We start from the raw sequence: 19,904 nt of genomic DNA on the forward strand, positions 1-19,904 counted from the left end.
TTCTTATTTTTTCATACAAATGAGGAGAAATTAACCAAAGGGATACGATAATTAAAAGATCTTTTAAGTTAACTTATTTTTTGATATTGGATCAAGAGAATGATAATGTTCACTGCCCTAATCTGCCCAGACCTGAGTTGCTTACTATCTCCAAGAATCAATACCAAATGATCGGTCAATTTTCAATGACATGCTCATTTCACATAGGAAGCTAAGTTCTCAGAAGAAGATACTAATTCACAGCTTTGCATACAAAGGTCAGCAAGATGGTATGGTAAAGATGTGACACAGGGGTGCCTGGATGTCCAACTTTGGCTCAGGTCATGATCTCATGGTTCGGTCCATGAGGTCAAGCCCAGTGTTGGGCTCTGTCCTGACAGCTCGTAGCCTGGAGCCTGCTTCGGATTCTGTGTCTCCTCTCTCTCTCTGCCCCACCTGCTCATGCTCTCACTTTTCTCAAAAATAAATAAACATTAAAAAAAAGTTTAAATAGATTTGACACATAAGTGAATATGATAAAATATTAAGCTGAATTACTTAATCATTATTAAAGGTAAAGTTTAATAAAATAAAAACACTGTCCTTAGACCAACAGTTCTCAATTTTGGTTGTGTTTTGGAATCAACTGGAAAGTTTTAAGAAAACACTTGTGCCTGGGTCCCACCCCCAGAGATTCTGATTGCATTGGTCTGAGGTGAAGTGTGGGCCCAGAGGTTTTTAAAACTCCAATGTGCAGTCAGGTCTGAGACCCATTGCTTTGACCCATATTAATCAATGTGTAGGATAGACTGGCTGTGGTAACAGAAATATCCAGTGCCACCAGCCTAATCTTGGTCAGCCAAATGATCCAATCTGTCTCTGAAACATTGAAATGTGTAAAGAGAGGTTAAAATAGACAAAGGAAATAACAAGAATCATGTGTCCTTTCTGGTGAAGTATATAGTGTTTAACTTCCAACAGATGATGATGGTCAATTTCACCTTTTGATGTGGTTGAATAGCAAGCACAGAGCAAAATATTGAATACATATGACTCCATCACAAGGACAACTGAAACATCAGTGCCAACAATGGATTGAATTGTGCCAATTAATTCATCCACTCAAGAAATAACTAGTGAAAGCCTCTACAAAGCCAACTACTATGCTAGGTGCTAAGAATACAATGATGAAAAAAAACCCGACATACTCCCTACATAACAGCATACAGGAAATGACAGACAAAAATAGAACATACCATTTTTATATTAAATAGATGCTATGGAGGAGGGTTATACAGTAATGTTCTTTCTGTCTAATCATTTCTTACCCTTCAATCTGCAATCTGCTGCATAGGCCATAAAAACAGATCTCTATCACTTTCTGGGGATAATTAGGGAAGACAACAAACCAGTTCTCCCAGGACACTCAGGAAACTGTCACTATGGCAATCCACCACTGGTCATAGTTAATAAATATACTTCCTTGAAGCTTAACTCCCAGACAAGACTAGAACACAACTTGCTTTGATGGATCAGCCGTAAAAGTTTGCACAGTAGCGTGCTTCAGGATATAATATAGAAAACAGTTCATTGTGAGTGAGAATTTTATATCAGAAACAGGTATCTTGTGAAAAGACAAAGACCACCAGCTCCAATCTTACCAGCATTTTATATTTCAGCCCAGAGCTATTTTTCCCGCCATTAACTTCTTGGTAATAAACCAGGTATGTTGGAGTAGGGCAAGTGATGCTGTGCCACGTGAGATTTGCCCTGGTGGGCGGTAATCGGATTGTGAGGCTGCTGTTAGTGGTGTTAAGTATAGTTGGCTCTGTGACATCTGAAGCTAGACACAGTAATGCTTTATCTAAAATAATAAGAAAAGATTCAAAATATACACATATTTCATACATATATGTATGAAAGAGGAACAGCAGATTTATTTAACTTCAAGGGTAATAACACGTTTTTATACTTGGCTGACAAGGTGTGATATATTGAAGTATTGGAAATGTTATTCAGGAAAGAAAGACGGGTGTTTTTCCCACACATTTTGAAGTTGTTAAATACCACAGAAAAAAGGGAGCAAGGTAACGGATCATTGATTAAAATTTCCAGCAGGGGGAGCTAAAGTACACTGAATAAGGTACACAGATCACAGCAAAATCAAGCTGAGCCTTTTTTTACTTTGAAGACAGTAGTGACAGCACATTAGTCAAATTGGGAAGGGGGCACCTGGGTGGCTCAGTCTGTTAAGCGTCCGACTTCAGCTCAGGTCATGATCTTCTGGTTCATGGGTTTGTGCCCTGCATCAGGCTCTGTGCTGACAGCTCAGAACCTGGAGCCTGCTTTGGATTCTGTGTCTCCCTCTGTCTCTGCCCCACCCCCACTTATGCTCTGTCTCTCTTTCTCAAAAATAAATAAATGTTAAAAAACATTGTTTAAATGTTAACCATATCTTTTAAATTAATTCCAGTTAAAAAAAACCCATGCTAGCTTTAGAACTTTTATCTTTAAGGATGTGCGGGTATATGTGTGCGTTCCAATTTCAAACAGACTTTTAATGGACTTACCAAATCTCCTAAATTTCTCAAAATGAAAAATGAACTACTTTACCAAAATAGGCACCTGGCTTATTTATAAATTCTCCCATTTTTTTCATATTTTAAAACTGAATACATTTAAGCAGAGAGAGTTTGTTCAATTCTTTCTGCCCCTCTCTAGGGGGTAATTATCTTAATTTAAAACGATATTGCCACCCTAATGGCAGATAGCTTGAGAAAAAACTAAAAACCTCTTTAGGTTTGAAGGCCACCCTCAGTGTATGTAATGTTTTTAATTTTGGTCGGTTGGCTTTTAGAGTTCAAACTTTTTTATTAGTATTATGACTCTCAGAAAATATATAGCTAGTTCTGCCATAGTGCCATCCACGCATTCCTAAAAGTCATTGCATTATACAAAATTGTATAATAAAATCCACAGGGTCTCTGAGGGAGACAGAAGCACAACACTAAAAAACTTAACGAGTGACACATTTAAAAAAAGGGAGGAACTTAGCAAAAATGATAGCACACACGTACACATGATGAACAGTTGACATACATAATACAACAAATAAAGCACTTTACCTTGAAAAAGACCTGAAATTTTATGCAGTGCTTTTTGACACAACGGGGATTTCTAAAAATATTGTCAGAGGAGAAAAAAAGACAGAAAAGAAATTATGAGAATGCAAAGAGAAAAGGAGACAGACAGAATGATAGACAAGGGTTTCCCATGTCTAAAACTCTCTAGGATGACTCAAGTCATGTATACACACGGAGATCAATTGTGACCCAGGGCAAACAGCAATCGCAGCGTGCACCCATCCTGGCAGTTTGGATCAACACTGAGTACACAACGAAGGGCTTGAGGGGGCAGCCTGGAGAAGGAGATATTCTGAGACTTTTCTGCCCCCACCCCAGACGGGAGAACATGCTGATGAACAGTGTGATTTTATTACCTGGAAAAGGCTGCAGAACTGAACTGTAAGCCAAGATATGCTTACTCCCTTGGGCCTTCACCCGGGAGAGGATGGCCCCATTGCTTTTCTTTGCTTGATAAATCTGTGTGCTGTCCTTTGCTGAGGAGATCCAGTAGAGAAATTCCCCATCCACAGTTAAACTTTCAAGCATTTCTCCTGCTCATGAAAAACATAAAATAAAGAACAGAAACAACAAAATACATAACTAACGTTTTCTACTCAAAACAATATGTGAAATCCTTTTTCTGTATTGTAATTGCTAATTTTTAATCTTTCCCTCATTTCAATAAGAAAAAAAAAAATACCACCTTTGTTTTATGTCATTAGGCCAAGGATTTTACAGATGTTTTCTCATTTTAGTTCCATACCAAGCCAATAAGGTAAATACTATTAGAATTGGCCTCATTTTCTAGAAGTGTAAACTGAGGCTTTAAGGAGTTAAATAATCTCCTCAAAGGCCACAAAGTTAGTAAAGACCAGAGCCAAGATTTTCAACTTAACCTGTGTGACTCCACATCAAACAATACCTATTGGAAGGGAGGTGTTGGACGACGGGCCCAGGGCTCAGCGTCTTGCTCAATATTTTTTATCAGTAATTTGGAATAAACAGAGTAAGTACACTTACCAATTTTGCAGATAATACCTGATTCTTACTGACACTAGTATGTTCAATTACTGGCTTAAACTTTCAAAATATCTCTACAAAATCAGGAAATGGATTGAAATGTAATAGGAATAAATGTGACACCCTAAATTCAAGTTTAAGATCAATTCTAAAAATAACAAATGAAAGAAATCTGGCTTAATAATAGTTAACATGAAAAAAACTATGGGTTTTTCAAACGGCAGGCAGCCAAAAGACCTGATGCCACCTTCAGCTTCAATAAAAGAAGACAGAGGAAGTCAGAGACCCCCTGCACTAACCAGAACACATCGACAGTACAGGGGGTCATTATGGGGGTGACACTTAAGAGGATATTAAGCAGCTGGAGCGAAACAACAGGAGGGTTACTAGGGCAAAGAAAGATCTAGAAGCCACATCATGTGAGGAGTAGTTACAAATACATGAATTTTTCCTCCAAAGGAAAATGAGCTATGACAGAAGTCACTACATACTTGAATGGCTATCATGTAGAAAGTTATTGATTTATTCTGTATAAAATTAGAGGTCAGAACTCAGATCAATGAATGGGAGAAATGGGGAGAAAATTTTGGCTAAATGTAAGGAAAAAATCTAATATTTAGAATTATTCAAAAAATAAAGAATTTCCTTATAAAGACATATTTTTTTTATAAACAGGTATTATTCAAGCAAGGGTGTTTTTGTAGAGGGGATTTCTTCCAATATCATTCCAGCTAAAACATCTCTAAAGTCATTCAAATTTTCTAATTTTAGGGTTATAAATTTCAATTATGGATTCCTGAAAGACTAACCAATTCTATATCTATAAGATAATGGCCTACTAGACAATTCTTGTGTATCAGATGGTAAAGAAAATTTATTCTGACACTTGTTTAAATGGTAAGAAAGACTTTAGTTAAGACTGTTGCAATATTGTAATAGGAGAGAGAGAGATGTGCTCAACTTCACATACAACAAAGAAAGCTGGGGATTCAAAGCCAACAAGCAAAATTATGGGGTCAGTGGATAGAAAATTACTAACAGAAGACATCAAGGGTAGGGAGATTCTTGCTAATCTTCCTATGATTTTTGCTAAAGGCAACCCAAGAAATTAAGTGTGGGAGATGAAGGACTTGATCAGATACCTAGGGTGGGGGGTTATCCCTAAACTGATTTAGCAAGATTCTTGCTAAAACTAGACTCAACAATGACAGACAAGGAAGACTCAAGTCAAGGCCCAGTTGAGAAAAGGGGAACATTTGATCAAGGAAGGAGTCTGTGTCACAGATACACATACACACACACACACACACACACACACCCACACACACACGCACACACATACGTTTGTAATTTCAAAACTTTACTATAAAGACCAGCAATGTCCAAAAACACTTCTGATGATGGCAATATTTTATGTCTACACTGATCAATACAGTAACCATTAGCCACTTGTGGTTTGAGTATTTAAAATGTGGCTAGCATGACTGCGGAATTAAACTTTTAATTTTGTTTAATCTTAATGAACTTGAACTTAAATCACATGTGACTAGTTGCTACTACCTTGAACAGTGAAGAGTAGACTCTTAACAATGTATGGAGGTATTTAGAGTGCATTTTTTTTTCTGCTGCAATTACTCCTAATTAGGAGACCTCCAAATCACTTCAGACATTTAAGTATTTCCTCCACAAGCACGTGATGTCAAGTATTGATAAACTCATGCTGAATGCGGAGTCAATGAGATCATCAAAACAGAAGTAAAGTAGGGTACTAGTAGTAAGATCACAGATGTTGTAGTTAGGCCCACTTTCCAACCGCAGATCCTCTACTAATTGTAGCCTTTTGGACAAATACCTTACCTTTCTGGGTCTCAGTTTTCTCATCTGTAAAATGAGCATACTATTATCTACTTCATCAAGGTGTTTTGAAAATTAAATGAGATAATACATTTGGTAGCTTGGTTAGGCTATGTAGTTAAACTTAATAAATTATAGCTCTACTGTTAATTATAAGATAACAACAACAATGAAACCACAGATCCAGAAAATTGTGTGAACATCTGTGCACAATTTGCCTGGAAACAACTTGACTTGAATTCTTTGGGAACATTTGGCATGGTCCAGAGCAAATAACCATGTGTGTATTCTTTTGAATACATGTAGAATGCACACCCTTTTTAATTGAACAGGAAGGGCCACCATCACTAATGGGTATCTATGTACACACATAGATATCTTACCAAGCAGAGTAGGCACCATGATAACTCGCCAACACCGACATCCTTCCAGATCCATGGCCCAGATCTCTTGCCCTTTGACAAAATATATCTGTGGTCTCTCTAGATCAGAAGTGTCAATAGTCATTGCTCCACTAAACTCGAATTGAGTAATGTTGCAAAAACACTGTTTCCTTCCATTTGAATGGTTTGTGGCTGTGGGTGGAAGAATGTGACTCAAGGTCTGGTTGATAATACTGTAGTAGAACATCTGAGGGCCCAAATCGGAAACTTCTGTCCAATACAGGCGACTATGGGGGAAAAAAAAGACCCTCCAACTTAATGAGTAAAGCATATTATTGCAAACGTTAGTTTCCAATGAAGATTAATCATTTCTAACGACTGGAGAGATAAACACAGCCTTTGGAGAGAATGTGTCCACATGTACAATAATCTTCTGAGATGGAGGGGGCCAAAAGCAATCTAGTTTGTACCATTTTCCCATGATTTCTCAATAAATGTGTTTACAACTAAAGCCTTGGACCAAAATGACCTGAGGGTGGTATACTGAATGGTTCATTAACGGCTGTACATGTGAAATACATTTGCCTACTTTTCATCAACACCCATCTCCATTCCCCTCCTCTCAAGTTTGTTTCTGCTTCTTAATGCTGGTTAACAATCTAGTTTCAAAATAGAATAACCATGCTTATGACACAAACAAAATACATCTTTCAGCATGAAAAACTGCTATCAGTTGGTGAACGGAGGCCTTAAAACTCATCTTACAAGGACATTAGTTAAAGATGGGTGAGCCCAGAATAGCATTAGCATGACATGCTGTCTATCTCCTGTTCATCTCCTGCCACTGTCTCAGTCCTTTTCTCATCCTTATCATCTGAGGTTATTAGGAAATCCACTGGTATGAAAATCTGCTTTGGTTTCCTATTGGTAATGACCCTAACTTTAGGTTAGCCAAATTGTCAGTATGGATTAAATTTGCATATTTGTGGCTATGGGCTCATAATTAATGTGTGGAGTTACTTACTATAAGTTAATATAGCTAGTCAAGGACCGTAAGCATCTTATTTTCCCATCAATAGCTTCTAATATTAAACCAAAGATATTGTATTGGATATGCCTCTACTTCATCACAACAGAAACAGATACTCATACTTTACATACCTTAAAAAAGGATATACAGAAAAAGAGATTATTGTTGAATTTCTATTGCAGATGTCCAGCTTTCTGGGGTACTTCACCTTGTGTTCAAGATCAACATCAAATATTTGCATGCCATTTTGTGATTCTTCTAGCACAAAGTAGAGATGCCTTGAAATCCAGTCAATTGTAATAATTGTGATATCAAAGACCAGTGCATCTCGGAAAATCTTAACAATAGGTAGAAAACACAGCCAAGGAGAGAGTGGTCATTTTTTTTCCCCCAAATCTGAGGACTTTTCGGTAATCTACCATATTACTTGTTTACTGCACTTCTCTGTAATCCAAAACGTCAATAGCTCTGTACTGTATACCATTATAACACTGGTCCTCTTCTCTTCTCACATTGTATTCTTTCTCCTGGTTAGCTTCCACTACCCCGACTTCAACTGTAATCCATAGACCAGTGCTACAAGAACAGTAGCAATATCCCTCACTGAGTTACTGATCCAAACTGACTACTGAACATCTCCATATGAATGATCCCAGGAAACAGAATTCATTACTCCACCCCCAAACCCTTCTTTTCTCCTACAGATTATATTTTTATGGATTTCCAACATCCACCTGAGCAGCAATCCTGACAAATGTGGTTCATCCTTGACATCTTCCTCTCATGACTCCCCACGGTGAATCAGTCCCGTTTGAAATATGTCCCAAATTGGCCCTCTCCTTTCTCACCTCACTGGCTCTCATTTCCTGCCTGACATTTCCTGTCTGGCTTTCTGTGATAGCCTCCTAAGTGTCACAGATTTAACGTTCTCTAAGTCATGATTCACACCACGAATGGAGAGGTCTTTCTAAAACATAACTTGATCATGTGAATGACCCACTAAATTTCTTTAATGGCTTGATGTTGGCTTCAGGATTGGCCCTCCACACCTTAGCACAGTTAAAGAGGCCCATTATATTCAGGCCCCTGCCTACTACTTCAACTTTTTCACCTGTCTTTTGTTCACCCTCACTCCCACCTTCATTCCAAGCTCACTCTATTTTCAGCCTCCTGGATGTGCTATGGCTCTCTTGTATTCCTGTCTTTGCACTTGCTACCCCTTAAGTTTTTCCCACCTTCACCTGGCTCATCTTCCCAAGGTGTCTTTCCACTCAACCACTCCAACCTGGATTGATCATCCATTTTCTGTGATGCCACCACATCCTGCCCTCAGCATAGCACGATAACGTCTTCTGTCTGTCTGTTCCGCTAGCTGACACTCAATGAACGCCACCACATGCCAGGCATTGCGCTAAGTGCCTTACGTCAGTCATCTCATTTAATCTTCACAGGAACCATGTGAAGAGATGCCACAAGTTAAATAACTTGCTGATGGTCACAGATCTCGTAAATGGCGAAGCCAGAATTAAGTTCTAAATTTCAGATCCCAAAGCTCAGCCATGAATCATTACACACTACTGTCCTCCTAGTGTTAGGCTAATACCAGACTGGGTTTGTTCAAAGACTGTGATTTTTTTTTCTCTTTTACCTCTATCCCAGGAACTGACACAGTGCCTTAAACCAAATAAAACTATTTGCAAAATTAATCCTGAATGATATTTGCCCCAAATCTAATCACTATTCATTTGTGACTAAATAATTACACAACATTTGTCCTTTCCAACCATTCTAATCTTAATGCTCGACCACTGACCAGCTTATTTAATTATAGGGTGGTGTGATATGTAAATTATCCATGTCCTTCCTTCCAGAATAGTTACATAGTGAAATACCTCAGAGCTGGATCTGTTGTGCATGTTCAGAAGGCAGAGTGAGTCTCCTTGAGCATAATATCCCATTCCATTATCAGCTGTGTAGCCCATGGTACTGATGTCTCCTTCTGCTGAAAATGTCCATACAATGTGATTTTGATCCATATCTAATAAAACGATCTTGCTGTCAAAAAGAGTCATGAGATATGGAAATGGGTTGATTTCTGAAAACAAAAAACAAGTAGATAATACATATAAGAGGGGAAAAAAACTTTCATTTGGCAAAATCCCTTGATTCACTATCAGGCTATTCTGAAATCCATGGGTCTTCTCTGGGTTCATCTACTGTTCCAGTCTCAATCAACACTGCCAGGCGCCCTAAGCTCAGATTTGTTAAGTGTGTTTGGTGATAAAAATTGATTATTTGACTTTAACTTCAGCTCAGAGACAGCATTCATATCCCTGAGAATACCAAGGGTCAAAAATGTTTTTAAAATACGAATTGTTTATTGCACAGGTTTTAGGTAATGAATACCTGAGGTTCTGGACTTTACTGTGTCAGAAAATGGTCCAGGTCCTTTGGATGTGAAGGCTCGAACCTAGAAAAAGAAAAGGATACCAGAAAAATTGCATTCAACAGTGTCCTCAGTGACAGCAATTATGTTCTGAGACTGATAAATTATCGAAGGTTTCATTTCACAATTTTGGTATCAGTTATGAATAGTTTCTTTTTTCTGTCAGGTTTTTATTTAAATTCCAGTTAGTTAACACACAGTTTCCAGTGTAGAATTTAGTGATTCATCACTTACACACAATACCCAGTGCTCATCTGGACAAGTGCCCTCCTTAATCCCCATCACCCATCTAGCCCATTCCCCACCCACCTCCCCTCCAGCAATCCTCAGTTTGCTCTCTGTAGTTAAGAGTCTGTTTCCTGGTTTGCCTTTCCTTCCCACCCCCATGTTCTTCTTCTGTTTTGTTTCTTCAGTTCCACATAGGAGTGAAATCATAGGGGTTTTTGTCTTTCTCTGACTGAATAGTTTCAAATAGTTACTTCCATCTGAGTATAAAGCAATAAATCACTAAAAGGTAAGTATTGCCCCACATTCATGCTGGCGGTGTGGTTTTTATCGTTGCTATTGTTGTCTGGAACAGTGCAAAGTATTGGCACAAATCTCCCCTGCAAAAGATTTGAATTTCTAAAAAAGGTCTTTAGCTATTTCCAAAATGAAATTATGTAGAACATTTAACAGAAACAAAACTATGCACATTATGGTAAACTCCCACAGACTGTGAAATAAACAACTAGAAGCTTTAAATAACCAAATTTACTGTACCTTTTAAAAAATGAGATTTGCAAAAGAAAAATAATAATTAAAACTTACATTTGAATATTAATTATGCATTTCAAACCACTTTTACATACATTATCTCTTTTAGTTCTCACAATTACTAAGAGCAGAAACTAGACAAAATCAGAATTAAGTAAGTAACTCATCCACAATGACATACGCAGAAACTGGCATAAAAATCAAGTCTTGTGGGGTTTGTATACTTGTATACTGTACCACTCTGCATCCCGGTACCAAAGCTTTTTAAAAACAGCTTTTAGGGGTGCCTGGGTGGCTCAGTCGGTTAAGCACCTGACTTCAGCTCAGGTCGTGATCTTGCGGTTTGTGAGTTCAAGCACCATGTCAGGCTCTGACAGCTCAAAGCCTGGAGCCTGCTTCGGACTCTGTGTTTCCCCCTCTCTCTCTGCCTCTCCTCCTCACACACTCTGTCTCTGTCTCTCTCTCAAAAATAAATACGTACTAAAAATTAAAAAAAAAAAGAGGGGCGCCTGGGTGGCTCAGTCGGTTGGGCATCCGACTTCATGATCTCACAGTCCGTGAGTTTGAGCCCCGCATCAGGCTCTGTGCTGACAGCTCAGAGGCTGGAACCTGCTTCAGATTCTGTGTCTCCCTCTCTCTCGGCCCCTCCCCTGCTCATGCTCTGTCTCTCTCTGTCTCAAAAATAAATAAAACATTTAAAAAAATTAAGAAAGAAAAAAAAGAAAACAGCTTTTAGTAGACGTCTTTTATTGTGTAATAAATCATTTCCACTTCCCAACCTCGCATGTGTATAACAGCCTATAAAGGAAATTGACACCCGTAATGATGGACCCAAAAGGTAGATCCTCAAGTGCCCTCTCAGTCAACAAAGTATTAGATTATTTTTATTATACTTCTACTGTTAAATATATTTTACCATATTATACATACTGCTATCTGTACATGGGGTGTGTGTGTGTGTGTGTGTGTGTGTGCATCATGGTATGTACATATACCAAGACGTCTTCACTTTTGCACAAGACCACATTAAGTGAAACTCATGCATATCTGTGCATATCACCTTGCACAATCCTGTGATGACTGAGATCTGAAACTATATGTACATTTAGACAGATACACTTAACCAGAATATTTATTTAACCAGAACACACATAATTCTCAACAAATAAGAATGTGTACTATCTTTAACTTTTATGTACAACTTCTTCGATTAGTATATGTTGAACAAATATATTAACAAAATAACTATTAAATTAGAATTTTACAAAAACAGATCCTTAGGAAACTCAAATCTCTAAAACACTCCCCAAAGCATTATGTTCCCCAAAAAGAAATGGGAAATAATTCTAAATATGTACAACATTGTCACCTGTAAGGCGGACCTACGCCAGCCGACTCCATCTTGTTCTGTGTCCTCCACCTTGACCACGCCTCCTCCCCTTGAGTAACCTCCCGCTCTTTCGTTCAAACTTCCCGATCAAAACACGCCCTGTGGCCTGCGTGTAACAGGACTCCGACCTTTCCCCAGCCAATCAGCTGAGGCCACAGCCATTACCTCACCAACTGCCCCTAGACCCCAATAAAACCTTTGTGCTTTTGAAACTCGCTCTCTCTCCCTGGCATCTCACCGCTGCGTCGGTGCAGGTAGGGGATTGAGCTCGAGCCAGCTCGAATAAAGGCTCTTTTGCTTTTGCATCGGACTCGGCTCCCTGGTGGTCTTTGGGGATCGCGAATTCTGGGCATATCATCACCAACTTGGTATTTAATGAAGATAAGAAAATCATCAAGCCATCTATCATAAGTAGAAAGCTATTTCATATTAAAGTTAAAATGCCCAAATGGGGTGGCAGTAACTTGTTATTCTTGACTCCTATTCTCACTTTCTCGTCTATCAGCAGCCAGACAGTAACTCTGAGATATCAACTACCTAGACCCTCAGGTTTTATTTCCAACAGTAGCTCCAAGTTGGGGCATCCAGAGGATTCACAGTAGTGATGTGATCTGGGGGAAAGGTTTCTAGCAGCTGGACTACAGAACACCACTTCCTTGCCATGCAGCTTTGGTAATTCACTGACACACCCAGGGACATGGCTCTTTCTTCACAGACAGTAAGGGCATCAAATGAGATAAGGAATATAAAAGCATCTACCCAGGTACACGACCTATAGTGATTACAGGGAAAAATAATGGTTTGTTCTGAATCTGAAAGCAAGAAAGCTGTCAAACTGTCCTTTACCCTAGCTGTCCCCTCTCCCCTCTGTATCTTTGCCACCCACTTGACTTCTGTGACCATAGTGGATCTCAAATTATTGACAGAGTGGCAGTCAATAAACCTAGTCCTTTAATCAGCCTTCTGTTTGCACCACTGAGACCCTTGTATCCCTGTTTTCACTCTTATACCTGGAAGGCAACAGTGTACCCGGGACTCATGCCTTCAAGCTGAAAAGACATCTCTGAGGGGGTTGCATTGACAGCCATCCAGTCTTCAAATGTTTTATTTGTGTCTCTCTGGTTGGATATTTGATAGAACATTTCAAATCTCGTTAACACACCGTTTTCATGCTTAGGCTTATTCCATCTAAATTCCACCACAACTTCGTTCTGGTTATGGTATTTCCCACTTGGTAATATAAATATCCTGGGATTCTGGGGTGCCGACGGAACTGAAAAGCAGAGACACAGATAGGGTAGAAAAGAATATAAAGTTGACTTTTTACCATTCATGATGAGGAGATGGAGAAACAGTAATAAATATTTCTCATTCCAGAAATCGAAGTGTATCTATCTTATTCTTCAGGAGAGAAGATTCCACAGATTTCTTCAGGAACCTATCCTGATATCTCAGCAAATCTTTCTTATCTGCAACCCAAATCCCTCTTACCACCACTTAGGCACATCTTTCTCATCTGTGCCCTGTATAGATGAAAGGTGGCTGGTTCTCCTTAAAAATACAATATTTACTCTCCTCCTGCCACAGTGATTTAGCTGGTGGTGGGAATGGCAGTCACGGGATGAAAGGCAGCAACTTGGCCCGGCCTTCAGCCAGTTCAGGATGTAAAATCCAGCATGTCACAGATCCAGGCCCTCTCACCTTGAACCCTTCCACGGAGCAGGGTATACCCCAAGAGTATGGTTTGGAGGCTACCATTTATCCTAGAGCCGAACCAAGCAATTTAATGGCTCCTAGCCCTTCAATGAATTTATCTCCCTCTTAATCAAGAGAAATTCCTCTGCCTGATGTCCATGTCATTTCATGCAAGATGCCTGTCTTCCTTCTTCGGACTCCTCTGTCCGAAGTGTCCCTTTCCACTGTCCACTCCAGTCACATCGCTTCTCAATGTTCAACACTCACATCATTATCCAATCTCCAGGCCTTCTTACACTGTGCTTATATGGGATACCTTTCCTTGCATCATTCCCTAGAGCCCAGCTAGAATTCCCCCTCCCCAAAGGCCTTCGGTGGCCATTCCAGTCTATGACCATTGTCACCTCCTGAGAGTGGTGGGGCTGCTTGATAGAGGTAAAGCATTCTGTCTTGTCTATTTACTCTATGCCATTGAAACTCAGTTCTCACTGTCTCATTTCTGTTATTGTTGGAAGCCTGTGTTTATCTCTCTACTGTTTGATGAGCTCCATCAGAGAAAGCACGTTTCCTTATTCCTTGTTAAATCCCCTCAAATCTAGTATAGGACTAGCACACTGTAAGCGCTTAATAAATATTTATCCATTTGAATAATTTCCCAACTATATTGTAAATTTCCTGAAGGCAAAGGCCAAATCTTTTCATTTTTTATTGCCCCCCAACATCCAGCAGAATGCTGATGACCCTAGGTCCCCAGTACATCCCCTGACAGATGCAGGCAAAACCATTTCCACAGAACAATCCTACCAAAGCTGACATCCCAAGATGATCTCAAAGAGAGCATACCTGGATTCAAATGCTAACTGCTCCAGGACCTACCCAGGCTCTATTATGTTCCTGTTGTGAGAATCATGGGTAAATATTGTTGAAAGAAACTTAACAGTTAAAAACAAACAAACAAAAAATGCATATCTATGCCTGCTGAGCTCTTTCTGCCTGCCAGGTCCTGTGCTAATAAGTTCATAGTGAATAAATCAGTATGATACTATCATTTACCAGCATTTGAAGACATGACTGAGTGGAGACTTGATAAAACAGCAGTGGAAAGTCTAGATTAAGTCCCAGCTATTCTACATTGGGCAACCTCTAGGCTTCTGCTTTCTCATTTGCATAACTGAGATAGTAACACCTGTGCTACCTTCCAGGGAGCAGGGGGAGGATCAAATGCAAGGAGGAAATGATGCTCTGACACATAATAGGTGTGCAGTAAATGTTTAATAAAGGAGTGATACATATAAATGTGCTTTGTACATTTTGTAGTGATACACATGTAAAGACACGACTACTATCCTTTTTAAAACATATTCGAAAGGAAAACATTAAATTCAGGCATGAGTTATCCACCTATGGAAGCTTCTGAGTTACCATCGGTGAGAACATCTTCAGACAAGCCTGACTTCCATGAAACTGTCCCTGCTATTATATTCCTGTTTTTCTTCTCAAGTGTTTCACAAGTTACCTGAAACAGGTTTCTGCAGCATATGTATTATTATAATCAAGTGAAACAATCTTTAAGAAATCTTGGAATATGCTTTTGGAATAAATGATGCAGACTGATACTAATGGTGTTATTCTCATCTCCAAAAAGTCACTGAAAAGGTATTGAATCTCAACACATCTACAGAACTGAAAGTTACTTTTAAAAATTATTAGCCATTTATTGTAGAGCATAGAAAATGAGGCTCTGCCCTTTTAAAAAGATCTTTTAACCCCTGTACCTGTTTCAGGTGCTCGAAGTGACAGAGATGTTTGGGGGCCCTTTCCCCAGTACGTATAAGGAGTGACAGAGAGATTAAATAAGGCATACGGCTCCAGCCCTTCCACAGTAAATACAGGTGAAAGCTGCTGCTCACTAGCCAGGAACTAAAATATAAGAACAAAACATTATTTTCTTAGTGAGGGAGTCATAAAATCTTTTATTCCTAATGAACTAAAATCTCCAAACTTTGGTTCACCTGTGAACCAAAATGTGCAATTTTGGAAATGCTAATGTTGCTAAGTTCCATGTGGTTCCACCTAGACCAGTTAAAATGTACCTAACATACCAGTTGTTAACATTAACCACAAAACAATCAGAGACTGGCTACAAACAAGGGTTCTCAGGGGGCCCCTGGGTGGCTCAGTCAACTGAGTATCTGACTTTGGCTAAGGTCATGATCTCACAGTTCATGGGTTTGAGCCCCGCTTTGGTCTCTGTGCTGACAGCTCAGAGCCTGGAGCTTGCTTCAGATTTTGTGTCTCCCTCACTTTTTGCCCCTCCCCTGCTCATTCTCATTCATTCTCTCTCTCTCTCTCTATCTCTCAAAAAATAAACTTTTTTTTTAATTTTTAAAAATTCTCAGGAAAAATCTTTTCTTTTTTTATTTATTTTTTTTTATTTTAGAGAGAGAGCATGAGTGGGGGAGAGGGGCAGAGGGAGAGAGAGAAAATCTTAAGCAGTCTCCACACTCAGCATGGAGACCAATGAGGGGCTCAGTCCCACAACCCTGGGATAGGGACCTGAACCAAAATCAAGAGTCAAATGCTCAGCCAACTGAGCCACCCAGGCGGCCCCTCAGGAAAAATCTTAATAATCAAATGCATTGGCAGCAACAAAGGAGACAGGCTTGGCTAAATGAAGGAAGCACAAATTAGTGTGGGCAGGGCTGATACAGTTGGTACAGCCTGTTTGAGAAATGGAAGTTACTAGAACCAACACTATACCTTAGAATGAGAACTGAAATCCACACTGTAGAAAATTATACCCCAATCCACTGCTGGGGGAGCATTCCACAGGATTTGAAAACTTGAAGCATTTCCTTCAATCCTAAAGGAAGACTCTTGAACAGAATCTGGGATAACCTTGGGGGTAACAGAAAAGTTCCCTATGGGATGAAAGAAAGAATAGAGGGGGAAAGAATTTAGGTTCTCAAACATCATAGAGAACATGGATAATTAACAGAAATTACTAATAATTAATACCAAAATAAAATTTCCCTTTAATATATCCTAACAATCTTCTTTTTCTGACTGTTCCATGCTGCAAATTTGGATTAAGAGTAAAATGCAAGCAAACCAAGAGAAACTACCAAAGCCTTTTTCTTTTTAAAACTTTTTTTTTAACATTTTAATTTTTTTTTTTTTTTTTGAGAGTCAGAGAGAGACAGAGCATGAGAGGGGGAGGGGCAAAGAAAGAGGGAGACACGGAATGCAAAGCAGGCTCCAGGTTCTGCAATGTCAGCACAGAGCTAGATGCAGGGCTCAAAGTCTGCGCTGAAGTCAGACACTTAACCGACTGAGCCACCTAGGCGCCTCTAAAATTTAATTCTTAAGAAAAAATTCCCAAAGGGGCACCTGAGTGGCTCAGGCGGTTGGCTGTCCAACTTTGGCTCAGGTCATGATCTCACAGTTCGTGAGTTCAAGCCCCGCTTCGGGGCTTAAATATTTTTTTAAGAAAACAAAACAAAACAAATCCCAAAGTAAACACTTATTTCACAAAACACGCTTGGAGGCAAGAGGGTAAACAGAAATAATATACTGTACCTGGCAGAGGCTTGAGGGATGTCTGAATGATTGTGAACTGACTAAATTTGGCTGGTTCCAAAACAGAGACACTGGTTCTCTGACTTATTTCCTGAGCTGTGATAATCCTAAAGCCATTGATCCAGAAGAGCCGGCCACTATAGTACATCAGTGTATTCTGGGAAATTTCAGAAGTACTCCAGGCTGCAAACTCCGTGATGTTGATATCTCCGGCACTGCTAAAACATGGCACCAATTAGCCTGTGAATCTCAAGTGGGGGAAGGGCTGGTACATTCACGTACTGGAGAGAATGTATGTTTGTGAGGGTGTGTGTTTGTGGATGCAAAAACAAAAAGAAAATACTTTGCAACAATAATTATCGTTATTTTTAGTTCCGTATAAAGTTGATTTTTTTACGCTTTTCTTAAAGTATACCTAAAGCAAGTCTTCTAGGACTTTTCTCATTAATGTGATATTGCAATGGCAAGAGTATTACACAGATTTTAAGAAATACTGGTGATTCTCATAGTACCTATCTTAGAGGTGTAACCTACTGGCTGGTTTCTTCTCATCGGGCCACGCCTCCCTCTTACACTTGGTTAATCATGTTATTTATTTGCCACCCATTATTCTCTCCTGTTTGGTCCATCAATATATACTATTCACAACTGCTGCTTCAATGATACTTACTAACTTCGTTAGCTCATGCAGAATGCTTCTTTTCAGACTGGGGAATTCAAGTTAACAGACTATTATTTACATCGATGCTAGAGTTTTCTCTCCATGACACAGAATTGGGGTATAATTTTCACTTTAAAAATCTGCTTGGTAGTTTCTAAAAATCTCTCTTGCCTGGTACTCAATAAATAAAAACCACTTCAATGATTTTCAGTCTTTTGAAGTGGTGGTTTGACTATTTCTTTTCAAGATTTCTCGACATCTTTTTAGAGTGTTGACAGTTCCTTCTTTAGAAAAGTAGAAAGAATGGCACTTAAAATCAAAACAAATAAAGGTTTTGATTTGAGAATTTCACAATATCTCCTTGACAAAACTGTGACTACCTGAGAGGACCAAAACTGGAAGTTGGGAACCTTATAAAGAAGTATATTCACCAGGATGATTCACATTGTCCTTTTTCTAGTGAAATACTCTATTTATACCTACGCAGTTCTGAAGACAGCATCTGGTTTGCCTTGTGGACTTTGACTTGCTTGTCTAATTTCACACCTTGTTATTTCCACTTCTCATTAGAAGTTTCCAGCAACCTTGTGAAATACATAAAACCCAGTTCCAAATGGAGGGAAGCTCACTAAACAGGATGCACTTGGGCTAGGAGGCTGGCCCTTCTGGACCACCCACAGAGCTGCTGATGCCTGCATCCTGTGAATGCCCTTGTGTTAGTTTAGCCCACCCGGTTGTTTGTTTCAGCATTTCCAAAGTGTCCCTAGGACAGAGGGTTTCCCCGCAGGGTGAGCCTGGATATCCCTTAGCTGCTCCTGGCATGGATGACCCCTCATTTCCAGTTGAAGACTCCTCCCCTATAAAAATCTCATGGACTAACCGGGAAATTCTTGACCTCCAATGTTCACGGCACTTCAGCAAAACCTCCTCACTTTCGAGAGGTCACTATGGGGCTTTCTTCTACCTGTAATTTCAAACCCTTCAGTCCTCCACAACAAGTAAAGCTGGATTTAAATCGAAGCTCAAGAAAAAAGTCATAAAAAGTCAAACTCTTCCATAAAGGGTGAAGTATAGAGGTCAGCTGAGGTTACTGTGCTGAGGGTTCATTCATTTACTCATTCAGTCAACAAGTGTTTTGTGCCCCGTTCTGTGTTAGCCACTAGGAATACAGTGGTAAATAGACAAATACAATCCCTGCCCTCATAGAATACACAGGATAGCAGAAAAGGCAGTCTGGAAGAAGATGAGCAAACAACCACACCGCTGAATGGCACCGTAAAAGGAAAAGTAGAGTGGATTCCTTAACAAGGAGACCTACTGGGATCTGGTCAGAAAAAGTCTGGTCACATTAGAGAACATGCTTAAACTGAGCCATACAGACCGAATACCAATTAACCAAGGGAACTGAGTCTGGGAACATTGCAGGCAGAGGGAACAGCAAGGGCATAGGGTCCCTTGGAGCATGTAATCAGTTCTGACATAACCAAATACATCTGAATTGTTGACGGGGGCACCCTCTTCAACTTCCAGGTCAGATATGTTGTTATACTTGTACCTGATTAATTCTTTTATAAACTAAAGGAAATTGATGGACTTAGGAGAAGGAAGAGCAATTTCAAGAGTAGATCCATCACGGGCACCTGGGTGGCACATTCAGTTGAGCATCTGACTTCAGGACTGGGCTCAGAGGTCATGATCTCTCTAGTGTGAGCCCTGCATCAGGCTCTGCGCTGACAGTGTGGAGCCTGCTTGGGATTCTCTGTCTCCCTATCTCTCTGACCCTCCCCCACTCACTCTCTATCTCTAATTAATTAATTAATTAATTAATTAAAGCTGCTGTGGCTATACTACTATCAGACAAAGTGGTCTCTAAGCAATGAGCATTACCATAGACTGATGAGGGCATTTTATAGTGACAAAAAGCAATATAATCAAGTATATAGATTATAATATAAATACAAAGCACCCAGATGAAGATGAAGAGAA

The 19,904-nt window shown here is 39.5% G+C and overlaps 1 protein-coding gene across 5 annotated transcripts in view; it reads right to left on the reverse strand.

Moving 5' to 3' along the window:
• Positions 1-19,904, reverse strand: part of ROS1 (ROS proto-oncogene 1, receptor tyrosine kinase) — a 118,496-nt gene that overhangs the window by 49,226 nt on the left and 49,366 nt on the right. For 3 of the 5 annotated variants that reach the window (XM_060616494.3, XM_060616492.3, XM_060616496.3), the window contains exons 19-28: positions 17,258-17,475; positions 16,439-16,599; positions 15,454-15,598; positions 12,994-13,256; positions 9,798-9,861; positions 9,284-9,486; positions 7,523-7,728; positions 6,362-6,648; positions 3,479-3,655; positions 1,641-1,843 (exon numbers count right to left, since the gene is read on the reverse strand). In XM_060616494.3, coding sequence (XP_060472477.3) covers positions 1,641-1,843; positions 3,479-3,655; positions 6,362-6,648; positions 7,523-7,728; positions 9,284-9,486; positions 9,798-9,861; positions 12,994-13,256; positions 15,454-15,598; positions 16,439-16,599; positions 17,258-17,475 — 1,927 coding nt within the window. The remainder of the gene's footprint in view (positions 1-1,640; positions 1,844-3,478; positions 3,656-6,361; positions 6,649-7,522; positions 7,729-9,283; positions 9,487-9,797; positions 9,862-12,993; positions 13,257-15,453; positions 15,599-16,438; positions 16,600-17,257; positions 17,476-19,904) is intronic. The other 2 variants (XM_060616493.3, XM_060616495.3) reach the window with 1 other exon arrangement.

Source organism: Panthera onca, chromosome B2 (assembly GCF_046562875.1).
Source record: "Panthera onca isolate mPanOnc1 chromosome B2, mPanOnc1 haplotype 2, whole genome shotgun sequence".
NCBI classification, from domain to species: domain Eukaryota; kingdom Metazoa; phylum Chordata; class Mammalia; order Carnivora; family Felidae; genus Panthera; species Panthera onca.